At 37.5% G+C, this 16,687-nt stretch overlaps 1 protein-coding gene across 1 annotated transcript in view; it reads left to right on the top strand.

Annotated features, from left to right (window-relative positions):
* The window catches only part of KIF26B (kinesin family member 26B), a gene marked incomplete at its 3' end in the record, with an annotated part of 205,739 nt that overhangs the window by 33,039 nt on the left and 156,013 nt on the right, over positions 1–16,687 (top strand). The window contains exon 3 of the mRNA XM_027905598.1: positions 4,231–4,397. Within this exon, the coding sequence (XP_027761399.1) occupies positions 4,231–4,397 (167 nt within the window). The remainder of the gene's footprint in view (positions 1–4,230; positions 4,398–16,687) is intronic.

The raw sequence follows: 16,687 nt of genomic DNA, 5'->3' as shown, positions 1-16,687 counted from the left end.
CTGGCTGTAAAATGCCCTTATGTAAATATAATTAACCTTATACTGCATGATGGTAAGTCTTATGCACAGAGAGACTCTGTAATTGGAATAGGAAGGGAATGTAGCCTGGCTGACACCTGTGGTTTAACTGCAGAGCCATCTTTTTCCTATGAAGTAAGGAATTTAAATCATGATTTATCTCCAGCTCTTGCTGTATACTGTCAGCAACCAGAGAAAGGGGAAGTTAATGGAAGCCTTGCATTTATGAGACAGGATTAAAAAAATGGAGCCTTGGGAGGGAAATCTGTCTTGTCCCACATGCACTTAGAAGGTTTTTATTGAGGCATGAAAGGTTACGTTGTTTCATTCTTTGCCTTTTTGTTCCTTATCCAGGCACTGATGTGCTGCCAGCAATTCTGTGAAGGAGTTTCTCCTATTAAGTGATCTTAAACCTCCTGTATGTGCTTCGTGGGTACTCACAGAAGAGAAGGGAAAGAAAATTTAAGAATCAGGTCTTTTCCCCCTTAAATACTGAAACAGCATCTAGTAAGAGAGATGGTGACACTAAAGTGGCAGATTTACGTGAACCGTGCTTACCAGGCATATATTAGTGTGGAAAAAGAGAAAAGTAAAAAAAAAAAAAAGTGAGTTTGTTAATGCTCAAAGTGTAATTTTCTACTATGTCTTTGGCACTGAGACAGGGAAAACCAAATACTCTAAGAACTTTGGAAATGTGTGTTCTATGAGTGTTTTCCCCTAAACACTTTATATATTTTGGGTGATTTACTTGAGTTTGTATGTATATGTGTGAACTTCAGTGAGAAATGTCGGAAGAAAAAAGGATGATTTGTTATTGTGACTGGAGGATAGAATAAATGAGATGGTAAGATTACCTCCAAAGCTCACTCTTCAGTTTGGTTTAACAGTTTGAATGTCGTATGTTAGAGAAAACAAAGTATGTTCCCATTTCAGTATCCCTGTAATACACTGTTGACTATGAAGTGTCCCTGCTGAGGAAAAGAGTAAATCAAAGGAGCTCAAGGCCAGACAGTATGTACATGTAGAGTTTAGTTCTGAGCGACTTCATGCTGAGAAACAGATTTTTTTATTTGTTCAGGAAGTATGCCAGCATCTGTAAGGAAACCAGGCAGTGGTGCTGGACTCTCAGGATCAAGAAGGTGTTTAAGTAGTCCAACACACTGCATTATAAGTGTCCATCCAGGGCACCTCTAGGAGGGCTCTCAGGAATGCTGCTTTTCACAGATGGTACATCAATGTCAAGAAGTAGCTTCCTGTGTTCTGCAACAAAGCAAGTGGTGTGAATAAACAGGAAGGAGAGCTGCTGCCTGTCCAGCAGGCTCCAGTGGTCAGTACCATACAGATGTTTCACAGTTTGCAGTTTGAGCAGTTCACATACCCTGTAGTACTTAGACTGTTGTGTAGGACACATAAAAAAATAGCAGGAGTACTGAAAACCCTATGTTTATGTAGAAACAACCCCATTCTGCATCTGCCGATAGTACATGCAGTTATTAAAATAAGTATTATTTATCTCTTCTCTCAGTCCTATGGATAGTGTGGACCTTCACAAATACAGCATTTGTAAATATGTTTGATTATTTCCAGCTTCTTCTTCAGTTTCTTTGCATTTTACTGTAAGAAAATGTGACCTAAATAATGGGCTTTATAAGATCTTCATCCCCATTTATTAAAAAAGCATTAACATTCCATTGGATGACTAAGATTCACTTCTCTCTAAGTACATAGGTGAGGAGAAGTGGTTTATATTTATAACTTTGTAAAACAATCTCATGTTTCCTTGGTAAGTGATTACTTTGGAGTGCTTGTGTATAAGAACTAGTTATCCAATAAACTCAGGAACCAGGCTTCTAAACAGATTCTGAGGAAGCTTGAGAGTAATACTTACAGGCAATGTGCACAATCAGCTTGAAGCATTTTATTGCTCTGTGCTGTTCACATTAGTAGGACTTGTGGATGTGGACGTGGATCACCTCAAAGACTCTCTAATTGCAGAAACCATGTAACAAACATGACATGGGCTTTTATGCCCGTGTCACCTTGTATGTTTTCTGGTTGTTCCAAATACCACTATACACTAATCCTTTCCTGTTTTGCAGTCGGCTCAGATGCCTCTCAAGCCTCACCATCTTAAAACTTCAGGGGATCTGCTGACACCAACAGAAATGTACTGCACTGTCTGTGGAAATTCGTGTTTGGAGTTGTAAACATTTATTTGGCAGAATAGGGGGAGGTCATGGTTGCAGTTGAGATAAATCCACTCATCAGTTTCTTAACTGCTGTTCAGTTGCCATGGGAGTAGCACTTCCTAGTGACACTGTCAACAATGGTAATTAATTAATGATAATCCGTTCTGATTTCAGATATATGAGTTGGATGAACTAAGATGAGGATAGGTTTATATGTATACTCTGCTCTGAAGAGGGGGTTTTTAATATCTGTCTGCTTAGAACTTGATGAATTTGGTTTTGGGATAATTTTAGGGGACAGTGTAGAATCTTGAACTAGTTAATTGCAAATATAAATAGCTGAGTTAGGAAAAATTATGCAATATTTAAGGAATCATTGTTTAGTGAATTCAAGTGTGTTGGATGCCTCAAATGGACATACATAGGGCAGCAGAACACTGAACACTGCCTGCACACTGGAAATGTGGAGGTATCCTGGCAGACAACCTGAATTCCTGCATTCTATCAGTAGTATGAGATGATTTAAGTCCAGGATTTCAGCTATAGCCTTCCGAGAGCACTTCTCATTCAGTGTAGTGAATCCTGTAAATTAGAAGGGCTCAGCATGGGATTACCATGATGAGGGCACTTTCAGCAACTTTACTGGTTCCTCCTGAAAATAGACTGGCTGGTTTAGCGTTCCTGTTCTTGAAGTATTACAGTCTAAAAGTCTGAAAGTGTGCAATTAAGGATAAACACTTAGATTATCTTCTTAGCCATAGTAGAATGGATAGCAATTCTATATGAAAGAAAGAGAAGTTATGTGATAGTTGGTTGAAAAACTGTTGCCATATCACATCTTTTTCCCTTCCCAAACACAAATCTGTTCTTCAACTTTGCTTTTAATAACTGAAATGTTTAACAGCTGAAATAAAGCAAGTTTGAGTGGAAAAAGAACTATGGGATTACTTAAAGTACTTTTCTCGACATGCCTCACAAAGATGTTCTGTTATTGTGGTGATAAGTAAAGGCATGAAAACAGAAACTGAACTGGTCAGAGATTGCCTCTTGCAAACTTTTTGCAGGGAGAAGGACGTTATGCCTTGGATGATTGCTAGAGATAATTTGAGAGGGCTCTTTTAAGGCATATGTTGCAATTTTGTGACACACATTGGTGAACAAAAGCTATTTGTCATTGAAACGAGGGAAAGAAGAAAGGGAATGTTTTAGGAGTTTCATGAAGTACAGTAGATGACATTACATCATTGTAAATTTATGCAGAAGAAGTCAGGAAACTGAAATCAGAGTTCTGAGGAGGTGCTTCAGTAGAGCTGACCCAACTTTCTCTGAAGTCAAAGGCTATTTCAATTGATTTGAGGAGAGCTGGGTCAGGCCAGTTTGAAGTCTGGTTCTTTTTCAGACAATGAAAAGCTGAGATGAGCTTCCTAACAGGGGGAAAAATGGTAAATGGACCATCAGAAGAATAAACTCATGAGATGTTTAAAATCTTTTAATAAAGCCAATGAAAGTGAGTAGTAATGATCCCAATTTTCCAGAGAGATGATAAATTATCTAAGGTCCCAAGGGACTTCTTCCTATGCTATGTGTTGGGTTTGCTGGAGAAAGGTCAACAAAAATACTTAATACACTAGTGCTGTGTTATTTTACAAAGGCCTGAAGTAAAATATAAATATCTTGCACAAAGCACATAGCCAAGCTGTCTCTCTTGTACCATGAGGTAAAACCAAGCAAGGATTATGTTTTGCTCTTTCTTTTCTGTATGGATGGAAAACCACAGACATTATTGCCATTTATTGATGGGATAAATTTATCCTATCAGTTTTAATGCAGACAAGGTTAGAGCTGAGCTAAAGTACTGTAGATTAGCATGAAAGAAGCAACAAGCTTGTTCACAGAGCAGCAAAAGGTAGTGAATGAAATGCCTTTCTTCGTCCATCTGCAATCTAGAGTCACTTCTGGATTGGGAGGAGTCAGCTAGTGAGCTTTAGCTAATGACACTTCTGGGTTTTTTTTCTGTTTTCAGATATCTCAGCTTATGACAGAGACTAGTCGAGAGGGCCTGACTGAAGCAGCACTGAACCGCTACAATGCAGATAAACCCTCCCTGTACAGCTTCCCTGCTTCCCAGAACACGTATGTCGCCAGTGAAGTATCCACGGGCACCTCAGTGGCAGCATCATTTTTTGCCAGGTAAGAGAGATTTCTGAGGTTTTCCTTCTCTGGAAACACAATTTCTTTCAAAGGAGGTGAGTCTGTAGTGAAGAAGTGGGATTGACAGACTACAGCATGCGCGTCAAAAATGTGACTGTAGATACAGACCTATCACAGAATATCAGGAATGACCATGAAAATATTGTTCAATCCACCTGTATGAATTTATCTGTAAAATGAGGGTAATACTTCTACCTTCTTCTGTAAAACACCTCTTTAAAGCTTGATTTGGGATAAATTGGGATTGTGCTCCCAGAATAATGTTTTCCTGACATTTTTAGAGGGGTGCATCCCTGAATGAGAAGGGCCCATCCAAGTAAGTTTTTGAGATAGGCAATTAATTGTAGAGCTAACTGGAGGCGTGTAGTTCTATTTGGTGGCAATCTTCAGCCTTTATTGAATTTTACTTCCATCTAGGGAAATTATCAAGATTCCCAGGCTTAATTTTTCAGGCTGAAAAATTAAGGTTTCTGATTTCAGCTCCTGTCCCTCTCACGTCATTAAATTGACCTGAAGGTCTAATTCAACCTTGGAACAGCCTTTTGGTTGAATATTCAGACAATGTTAAATAAAATATTGAGGTAAAATTAAAAAAAAAAAAAAAAAGAAAAGTCTTACAACTATCTTTATTAATTTGCTAGTAAAAATGTTTTGTTAAATGGTCATAGCAACTAATAAACAAAATATCAATTATCACCAATGGAAATATCTTTTTATGCAGAAATATGCTCTTTGCAGAACATAATCTCGTTAGCACAGTTGAATCCTTGTGTAACAAAAGACGTTGAAATAATCCTTGTCTTTTAATGCTTTTTATTAATTAACAGATTGACTTGGGAAGAGTTGTGAAGGTAATGAAATAACAAGAGAATAAGCTATTATTATAGCACTTCCAAACCAATCCAGTGAGAGATCTTGATTTCAAAACATGGAGTGAACTTTGAGTGAATGCCTCAAGCATTTTCAGATTAGCTTCCTTCCCTTGAGAGAGCCAAATTATTAGTAATTCCATATGATTCTATTTTATTTTAAAGGTAAATGGAAAATTTATAAAGTTGTTTGACTCCATAAATCTGGAAAGAATATTTTCCTCTCCTGTTTTTCCTCACCAACATGAGGGCAACATATGTTCAATCAGTGTCACACAGCAAGGGAGTCATGTAAAAGGATTAAGAGTAGAATTTTAGAAGATCCAGTTTGGGACAGCTCTGCCATTTTTTTTCTTCACAGATGTGGTGCTGTAATAGCATCTGTGAATGGTGACAGTGGTCTGCTGCCCTTTTCTGTTTAACTGCAGGCAATTTAAATTAAAATTGCTGAATGTACACACATGGTAATATCTAACTGGTGTGCAGATTGGGATTAGCACACATTTTAGCATGAATTGATTTATGAAGATGGCTTTACTCATTTGTCCTTCATTGTTTCACTGTTTATGCTGAGAGAATTAATTTGCTCTTAGTATACTCTGCTGAAATGTAGAAAACTAATTAAATTTTCTCAAAATCCCTAGTGTAAATCAGATCATGTTAAGTAGAGCTCCGTTAGCTTCTAGCTGATGTTGTGAATTCTTGGGTATGCTTGGCCCTGCAGAGATCTCATGTTTAGACTGTTTATTTTTAAACTCTACTTAGCAAGACAAAACCACCTGGTTTAGTTTGGTGTATTGCACAATTAGTTTATAAGTTTATATAAGTCAGTTTTGTCCCGGACTTCAAGTTACATCATCTGCAGGCAATTTAAGCAAATTCAAGTCAGTTGTTCACTGTTTGACCTTTTAACAAGAAAATCCACAATTTGTTTTCAAAATGTGAATGTTTATTTTTTGTTTTGCATCTTATGCGTCTATTTGCATTCTTTTAAAGTGGAGGTAAGAAGCATAAGAACCCACATGTATGTATGTGTATTATAAAACACAAGGTAGAAGGCAGTGGTTGTCTAACTCACTAAGATGCTGCACTGTTTACGATGTGAAGCAGTACTTTTACCAGGCCTGTGAATTCCAAACTTTTGCTTTTTCTGATGGTTAGTGGCACACGGAGTAGTGACTACCAACCATGTCTGTTTTTTTTGAATTTGTGTCACATACAAAGTTTACACAGTCAGTAAGTGAGAAATTATTACAAAGCCAGAGAAATTTGCTAATGGGAAGCTGAAGTTCAAAGTAGAAGAGTGGAACACATTCTTTTGAAATTTGAATAGTGTCCCATAGTATTTCACTCTAAGTTCCCTAACAAGCAAAGCAAAAACCTCAGATGAGGCTCACATATAAGTCATCCATCATGAGGAAAAAACCCAATTAACTAAAATACCACAGTACAGAGGAAATGTCAAGGCATCCATGGGAAATTTTGGTTGTAATTACTTGAGAAACATCAGGAGTGGAATACTGGGAGCTTATGATTTTTCTGTTCTCAGGCATACTAGTCCAACATAGATAGTCACTTGATTGGCCTACAGCTGGCACTGTGCCATGAAGAAGTGTCCTGAGGCCATAGTGACTCTCAGGTTTTATAAAAAACAGGAGACTTATCAGATATCTCAATAATTGACTGTTATATTTCATGATCTATAGCTGACAGATTTCCAAACCAGCTAAAAGGGTTGCAACTCTTGTGAATTGTCATTTGTTGGAATATTGCTGCAAGGGAACTTATGACACATCAGAATTCCCAGGGAGCAACATGTGAATGTTTTAAAGGAAAAAACATTGAAAACTGTCCAAAGTGCTCAGCTGGTAGGCTTATGAATATTAGATGATACAGGTATGAATAATGAATTTCTAATGGTGATTCTGACACAGAAACTGAATCTAATTAGTTGTGTTTTTAATGAGAAGCACCAAATTTGCCTTTCTGTTCAGGGCTAACACTCATTTTTGTTTCAGATACGCTTCAATCACGCTAATTTGGCATCAACTTGCTCCTTAGCGGTACACATTTGTGATGAGAATAATTCACTTAGTGAATGTGAAATAATGTTAAGATTCTTTACAGAAGAAGGATCATTTATAGAGCATTTTCAAATTTTTTTGTGTGAATTAACTTTTGCCTCCAGTTTGGGTCTTTGTCACAGGGAGCACTGTATCTTTGGGCCTTTGCAGTCTGAGGTGTCCTAGCCTCTTGCCTAATGTCCTTCAAGCACGATGTAGGAGTGTGTCACCCCTAAGTCGGGGGATCAGTATGTGCTGGTGCTGATGCTGCCGAAACACTGAGAGAGAAGCCTTCTGTTGCCTGTTCAGCTTGTCTCCCTGCTGTCTCTGTGAAGCTCTAATAGGCCAAGAGACACAGCAGTGAATCTTATTCCTGGTTCTTAAAGGCTGGTTTCTACACAGAGAAAACTTCTGGGAATCTGACTTCAGCTTTGGCCTGACTACTCTGTAAACAAAGCTGCTCTTCTGAACAAAATTTATCTCTTGTGATTGGGCTGTAGATTTTCAATAGTCTCTCAAAGGGTAATAAGATTATACAGGAACTAGAAGTCAGAGCTGGATCAGAGCCTTTCAGTTGTCCTTTACAATACCTAAGAGTTTTTGAGGTCTTGGTACTGTTCCTTGTTTGCCCCATCACAGCAAGCTTGCTTTCTTGGAGAGGAGGAACTTTTATTGCATCAGGACGAAAGAGAAACATAACACTTGGAGTGTAAAAAAAAAAGGTAATTTTTCGAGAAGGACATATTTTTGAAGGTTAATCTTGAAAGTTGTTTCCTGTCAGAAGTGTAACAGTGTATTCTGAACAAAAACCTTCCTCAGTCTGAAATCAGATATAGTCATATTTGGATTAATTGAGCCTAATGGGAGTATAGATAGTCTTGAAAGTAGCCTGAAAAATCTGTTCTAGGGATCATTTTCCATGTCTTTATACAGCTTAACGCTAAGCAGGGCCACACAATGCTACTGTTGTAGCAAGGCATGTTTTTCGAAAGAAATGCAGAAATATCCAGATTTTTAAAAACTTTTTATTTTAAGACAAAATAAGAATAGAAAAACTTAGTTTCATATATAAATGAGATGCAGCTACTCAGCATGGGATAAGCTGTACTTACAGTTACCTCCGTTCTTGGAAAAACTGCAGGTGACCCTTTCCACACTCATTCCCCATTCCTGTGTGGTTTGGCAGCTGCAGGAGGAGGAGGAGAGGCAGTGCCTTACTGCCAAGGGGTACTGTGGATGTTGTGTTCAAAATGCTGCTGAACGTTCCATAGATTTTCCTTTCCCTCCTGGGAATCCTTTTTGAATATTTTTTAAAATTCTCATGCATCTTACATGAGCTGTAAAACTTACAAGAGGACGGTGTTTGTGGGGCCTCTTTTTAAAGCTGCTGTGCTGTTTTGATGACTTAACTCTCCAGAGACTCTGGCATCTCATGTCTCCCTGTTTTTTGCATACATGTGGTAAACTTCAGTTTACCATACAACTTTTGATGTTTTCTGGTTTTTCTTATAGGTGATATATTATGTGACTTGTGTTGAAATTTAAAGTAAGGAGCTAGTCTGTATAATCTCTCTGTATATGTCTATTTTAAAGCCCTAAGGAACCCAGGAACACCAGAGCTTTAATTCCTTAAAGGCTGTGTATTATTTTAAATCAATAATTTCATTTTAATGTCCTGGCTTCAGTTTTTCAGAGGTCTAGGGGAAGTTCACAAAATTGAACTTTTCCTGGCATTGCAACTGAGGATTTGTCGGAACGTGCACAGGAACAACAAGTAAGAAACAGAGGCAGCATCTAGTAGAGAAAGAAATGGGTTGGAGAGGATATCCTTGTACCACAGAGTCCAGCTTTGGCTTGGGAAGCTCCACTTGAGAAACATTTGATTTGTGTCAGTACTCTGGCTACAGCTACTGGTGTAGCTGGAGCGTGACATCAGCAGATGTGAGAGCCAGGTCAGGAATCTGCTGTTGATACTCCTGTAAGTGGTGCAGGTGCGCAGCAGGCTGTGCAGGTATGCCCAGGGCATTGGTGCTGCTGAGGCCAGAGAGACCTCTCAGGAAAGAGCCTGTGAACACTGTCAGAGAGTGAAAGCTGCTTGTCTGTGCCTTTCTGAAGTAAGTTCTGTTGAAGTTTTGAATGTTTTTGTCTGAACAGCAAATGACTTGGCTGAGAGTGTTTCTTCAGGCTGGAGAGTGGTGGACCCAACTGCTCTTTCAAGCCATGCAGTGGTTCCCTGGTTTGGGCACTGCTTGGGAAGTTCTTCATGTTAAATAGTCGCCACCTCAACATCCTTTAGAGAAAATTATTTTCTGAGACTTAGGTGAAAACAATTTGGTTTCTTGCTGTCCAAACTATTCAGAATCTGTCAGGATTTTCTTTCATTAGCTGAACAAACTAAATTTAACATTTAAATTGTTGTCACTCCCTTGGACATTTTGAAGAACTGTATATTAATAACTCTAATCTGAATTTCTACTCTTTTCCCTCATCCTCATCATATACTGAATAAGAAATACATAAAAAGAATATTAAGATAGAAGATCCATAGACCGTCTTTCAATAGGAGTGCTGGCAGAAAGTTTTAAAACATCTGTAAATCATTTTCACATGTATTTCTACCTTCAAAGCCTGTCTGGGGCTGACTAGTGGAGGAAATTTTAATCACAATGATCTCAGTCATCCTGAAAGACCATGAAAGGTCTTTCTGGAATTTGAGGGCCCAACTTCGGTGGCTGATTTTTAATACTTGCTCAACATTCCTCAGAAATGTAGGAGATCCACGCTCACAGTCATTGCTTCTCTGTGCTCCCTGTTGCTGTGAGAGCCCCAACTAACAGGCTGTTTCTACTTTCTGTTATTGGTGTTATTTCATATATATAAATTAAATGCCAATCAAAAGGGAATTGTGACTCTCCTGAAGTGAGAGAAGGCTGGCAGTTGGAGCGTAAAGAATACTCTTTTTCTATGGTTCAGTGTAAACAATGATATCCTGGTGAGAAAGACTATGAGAGTTACATGCAAGTGTAGCCAGTGTGTAGTAGTGGAGGCAATGATCTGATTAGGACTTAAGTGCTGCATTTGGAAGAGGGAAAGCAGACGTCATTTGAATGATCTCTAATTTTACATGGTAGCTCTATCTTGGATCCCAAGAAATTTCCAGTGATAGGTTTTTTTTTTCAAAGCTGATACATTCCCTATGACACTTTTGTTTGAATCAGTTCATGTAATTTGATTACCAAAAAAAAAAAAAAAAAAAAAAAGCTTAACAAGATTCCAGACTAGGTCCATTTCTAACACAAATTGTCTGGGGTACATATTTGAAACCATGGTGTTTGAATCTTTGGATACTTGCATGTCGCCATTATTTAAACAAAAGCTTAAGAAAATATATACACTCTTTAGACCTGGGTTGGAAATCTAGTTGTGATATGTTTAAGTTGGCACTGGAGTGTAAACAAAAATAATTTGAACCTTCATGCCAATTAGATCCACTATGTGCTGGCCGCAGATTACTAGCTTTCATTCACAGCTTAAAATACAGATAATAGACCTTGATTTTTAAACAGGGTTTTGTGAGTGATCCGTGGAGCTATAAAAAGAAATAAACTAAAGCTGTCCTAGGTTACCACAGAATACTATACTTGCAGGGGCGTGCCATCTGCTTAGCCTCAAAGCATGTTCCTCGTATCAAACTAATCCACTTAAGGTAAACAACTCTGTACATTTGAAGTTAACAAACACAGTTTTCTGGTCTAAGCATGTTTTAAAAATATAATTATTAAGAAGAAACCAAAGGAAAAATTACCATCCAGAACAATTTATTTAGCATTGAACAGAGAAATTAAAATTCCAGTCCATGAAAGGTATGTTACTTTGATGTTTTGTCTGTATTGAAATATGCTACACCTGCTGCTGTGCACTGCACAAGGCGAGTTTTTTCTGACCTGCACTTGCCCCACATATGGTATGTTTTGTATTGATGGAAATGGCAATCGCTGAATAATGTCGTTATTGAAATGGTCATCAAGATTTGCAGTGTCTTGTGTAACTGACCTTTCATAGTTTGGAGAAAACTTGCCCTTTTCCTCCCTTTGTCTTTGGAAAGTTTTGAGATATGTTGTTTCTCTGTAGTGCAATGAATATCTGGTTCTGTAAAGCAAAGGACACATACCATGAAATGTTTTCTGCTAAGAGCTTATCTTAAAATGGATGTCTCGTCTCCTAAGTGAAATTCATTATATTATTTCTTTATCATATATATTGCCTGAAAACTGGAATCCCAGAGTTTTCTCGTTCCTGTAAGAATCTCTGGTGATTAGTTATATCTTTTGTTTCTATGAATGTGTGAATATTTTGCACCATTTTAGCTTTTATTTTCTTATGTATACAAATTATAACGTGTCTGGAATTAATTTTCTCTATTAATTTTTATATGATCAGTTGTATTCAATTTTTAAATTTAAAAAAATTAACCTGGGAATACATTTGTATGTGCTCCTCCTTCCTTTTTTTCCCTGTCTGCTTATTTTCTCACTTACAATTCATGAAAATGCATGACAACTGAGGACCCGTTTACCTTGTAAACAAACACCGACCATCTCTTTGAGATCCTAGAGTCAATAGCTGATTGAATTACAATGAAAAGGGGCAGTAATGCAAACACCTACTTAATCTACTTCATGCAATGTAAAAGCTTTGTAGAAGCTCTTAAGTGTTATGTAGCCTCAATCAAGGTAGAAGGAGGTAACCAAGACACTTCCTATCTTCAGTAGTTAGCAATGGCCTTTGTCCGATGTTTCTGAGATGTTACTTTAGCCTGAAGTTTACTTTCTCCATTTGTACCCCACTGATTGCTGCTATTACAGATAAGAAACTTTAGACCTGTAAATAACTGTACTGGCCCCATTCTTGCTGCCTGTGTCGTGTCTTAGGTGCTGTGTACAAATAAATGCTTCACGTTGAAGGAGAGAGTATTGGATGATGGTGATATGGCACTGAACCTCTGATTATTGTAGTGGTTTGCTAAGGATGGAGGGAATTTTTCATGGTTTTGTATTCCTAACTCTCCTAGGTGATTTCAAGCATTCAGTGCAAAAGTAGCTAGGTGTATGCAAGCTGAACTCCTGCTGCTCTCAATACACTAAGCTTAAACAGAGGTAACTTCTTTTCTACTTCTTGTCACATCCTGCTGATTTCAATAGATTGCAAAGGGGGAGGCTAATTAAGCATAGGGCTTTGTCTTTTAATTTCTAACAGGGTTTCTGGAGTGCCAGAATACTTGCTACGTGAACATCCACTCCCTGCCTTGATTTAAGAAAACTTAAAAAGGAACTGAGGCTATTTCCTTCCCTCAGCGCTGCCTTTCCCTGAAACTTGACATATACATTGAGAAAAATTGCTAGCAGCATATGCAGTAATCCCTCAGCACCTGTTACCAAAGATTCCTGCTGTTCAATCTTGCTTTTTACTCTTAGGGCAGTGGAAATAAAAATGGTCAGCATTAATCTTCTGACTTCTAGTATAGTTGTGACTGCCAACTGTAGTATAGGCAATCTCATGTTGATTTACTATTTTGCATATTTCTTGCTTCCCTTAAACCTTGACATGAGAGTTCTGATTTATAGTGTCTCTATCTTGACTTGTGGAGAGAGAAAGATGAATTGATGTAGTTGCACTGTCTATAGAAGAAAATTATGTGCACTACCAGTTGTTTTTTTCCCTCTGTTTTTAAAAACATCAAACTAACCTTCACTCAAAGAGATCATAAATCCAGAGTAACAAGACTTTTTCCTAAACACCTGGAAGTTCAGAGTGGCAAACTTTTATTCTGATTACTGTTTTCCTGTTGCTAGTACTGTTACAGTGCTGCCCCAGCAGTCTTTGAATTCCAGCTCTGCTTTACCTTGTCTGTAATGCTGTCCTTAGCCTGCTCATTCAGTGTTTTCTTAACCTTGAGAGCAATCTCTTCAACTGCTGAATAACTGACTTTTCCTTACAATTACCAAGGAACACACGCCATTTTAGTTTTTTCCTTGCTCGTCGAATAAAAACTCTGAAAAGGAAATGTGCTGAAATGTTGAAGTAGTGGTTTATTGCCAAATAATTTAATATTAGGCAGACAACTGTCTGTTGGGCTTGTATATATTCACACCTGAATTGTATATAAGATTTAGGACCACAGTACACCCGTATACATGACTAAGTGGATCATAGCAAATAGAGATTTAGAATCTCTTTACTCAGCTGTCAATTGAACATGATGCCCATCTTACAGCTGCTATCGATTGGCGTATTTCAGTCAAACTATTGGTCTCTTCTGAGGAAGAGAATTCAGGAATACATGAATGCACTGCATGCAGGAGAGGGACTCCAGAGCTTTCTAACACACATCTTGATTTGACAATACTAGTTGCCTTTCAGGAAACAGACCTGTTAAAGGATAAACCAAGAAATGAATGTACACACTCGTAAGTAATTACAGGAACATTGCAATTAACAGAGACAATTTTCCCTGTGAATACATTTCTTGAGATTTCATGAGTTTGGGGTGTAGCTTTAGAGATTTTTGCACAAATGGGAAATTCTAGAGGCTTTTTCCTCAAGTGTGTTTTCTGTTGTTTAATAAAGAATTTTCAACAATTTCTTCAATGAAAGCACTGACAAGAGTCTGCCTCTTTTATTTGGCCGTCTATTTTCAGGAGATGAACAAACACTTAATTTCTTTAGTGTCTCTGTTCTTCTGGTTAAAATTGGGCAATGGATTCAAGTCTCCTTTTAGGGTATAGTCAGAGAATCATGAAGATTGTATATTAGTTCATTTTTTTTTAATAACCAGGCTAAAAAACTTCTGCTGATAATTAGTGATACGATCATTGGTTTTATTATTCTAACAGTCATGAGAGGAAGCAACCAAGCTAGTTACTCCATTGTGAAAATTACAGCAATAATCTCTTTGAATCTAAGAAAGAATGCTGAATAAGTGAAAACTGGAAATTTAGGCAAAGACGGAAAATGCAACATTGGCAGAAATTATAGTTGTTTCTTTTCTGAATACCTCTTTATATGCAAATAAAGGGAAAAATCAGACAGCCTTTCATTAGAAAGGAAAAAGTATATTGAGATAAATTGGACAACATTGTGTCTCTTGTTCAAGCCATCTGTAAGCAAGCCATGTTCCTAACCTGTCCAGGATGAGCATATCAACACTGTATGAATGTTCAAAGTTGCCTATTTCTACTTTTGCTTCTTATTATGGAGAAACAAATTATTGTGAATCTAAGCTTTCTCATTACAATAGTGATTCCTTTTCTCTTCTACCATGTTTGTCCTTTCCTACAGCAGCATCAACCTTTTATTAAGGCAGAACTACTTTAATGAGCTATGTTATGTCGTGGAAGTATCAGACTAGTTGTGCAAGGTGAAAGACATTTGAGTTATGTCCAACAATGTATTTCTAAAATGTGCAATATAGCACTGTTCAGAGATTCCCAAGGGCCTCATGACCTCTTGTTCAGATCTTTTAATTAGCCTTGGCCTTTGTGTTTGAAGCTTGCTTATTCTGATTTATTTTGGTTGTCTCCATAGGATACCGCATGACAGGGTTTATGCTCCAAAACTGGCATTTCTGCCAGCCTCAACTATTACCTGTCATGAGTGAGATGCAAACTACTATGAAATTTGAAAAAAAAGGATAATTTTTTTGATCATTGAGTTATAAAAGTCTTTAAATTTTACTTATTACGATTGTGTTGGCTTTTTTTTTCTCTTTTCCCTCTCTCTGCCTGTTTCAAGATCAGAAGTGGACTTGCATAATGAAAGCTAAGAAGAGTATTCTTATGATTCCACAAGTTGAAGAGAAACATTTTATATTACAGAAGTCATGAAATAATGTTGAAAGCTGATAGGAATAAGATATGGATGTACCTTCTCCATCAAACTATGAGTGGGAATGGGACTAGAAGGGGGGAAAACAAAATAAAACTCTGAAAAGGAAATAGAAGTATTTCACTAAGTCGTGAAATTCTGGGGAAACCAGTGAAGTAATATGGCATCGTTTAAGGAATATTACCTTTATTGCTTATTTAAAGGTTTAGTGAAACAATCCGGGTCCTCACAAACAATACTAGACATTACATTGATCCAGGGCAAACAGGAAAATTCATATGATGGGATAAAAAAAAATTTAAAAAAATATTACCAATGACCAGGATTATGGAAAGCATGTGTTGGTTATACTGGCTTGAAATGTTACTCCTGAGATGATTACATATTTAGTTAATAGAGTACAACTGATACAATACAGTCTGTGAGTATTTTACTGAGCTATTTGGGTTAATACACTGTGAGTTCTTGATCAATACATTGCAGCAATGAGAAAAAAAAATGGGAATGCATTGAATACATTAAACTAGATGAAATTCTGTATTATGTTAAATGACTGTTCCTGTTGGAATTCTGTAGAGAATGCCGTAGAGCACTAACTGGAAAAATATTGCTAAACCTTTCAGGTGGTGTTGGGAAGGTTGCTGGTAAGAGATTGCTTAGTCATCTGTGCCAGCAACAGGTGTTACATCAGTGTCAAATGTAATGTCATGAAACCAATAGCAAAGAATGTAGGCCATGCTTACAGAGCAGGGACCAGTGGACCGAGCAGGGCTTACTGGAAAAGATCTGTGTGTCATGATTAATTAGTTCCATACGAGCTCACAGTGGGACACTTTTACCAGGAGGGCTAATGCAACTCCTGAATATCTGTAAGAATAAGAACATACGAAGAGAGTCTGGAAAGTTACTTTATCTCTGCGTTGGGAATAGATATGGCTACTGCTAGAATATTCTGTATAATTCTGATGTCCACGGTCAGGATAGATGTTGAAAAAATGGAGAAGCCTCTGAGAAGAGGCACTAAGATGATTAAAAGTTTGGAAACCATGCTTTCCAACAGCTTGACTTTAGTTTATCAAACAGATTTAGAGAGAGATGTGTTGACAGTGTGCAGGGAACCTCTGCAGGGAACAGAAACGTGATACTAGAGGACTTCAGTCTAGCAGACAAAAGCATGTCAGGATGTAATGGCAGGAAGTTCAATTTAGACAAACTCTGAATCGTTATGAAATGTGCATGTTTTGGAAAGGGCAATGACCTGCTAAAATGAACAAGACTAGCAAAGAGTTGTCTTTTAGAGTCTGTTTTTTAAATCAGAATTGATATTTGAAAAAAAAAAAAAAAGCTGAAGTTAACCACACTTTAAGAGATTTAATGTAGGAAAGATCTATTGCTTTTGCTATGTGGGAAGCTACATTAGAGAGTCATTCTAGTCTTAACAATCTGATAAGAC

Source organism: Empidonax traillii, unplaced genomic scaffold (assembly GCF_003031625.1).
Source record: "Empidonax traillii isolate 1590-97213 ecotype Southwest subspecies unplaced genomic scaffold, ASM303162v1 scaffold1169:size251926, whole genome shotgun sequence".
Classification (NCBI taxonomy): Eukaryota; Metazoa; Chordata; class Aves; order Passeriformes; family Tyrannidae; genus Empidonax; species Empidonax traillii.
Note: the sequence above shows the minus strand (reverse complement) of the source record. Positions and strands in the feature narration are given on the sequence as shown.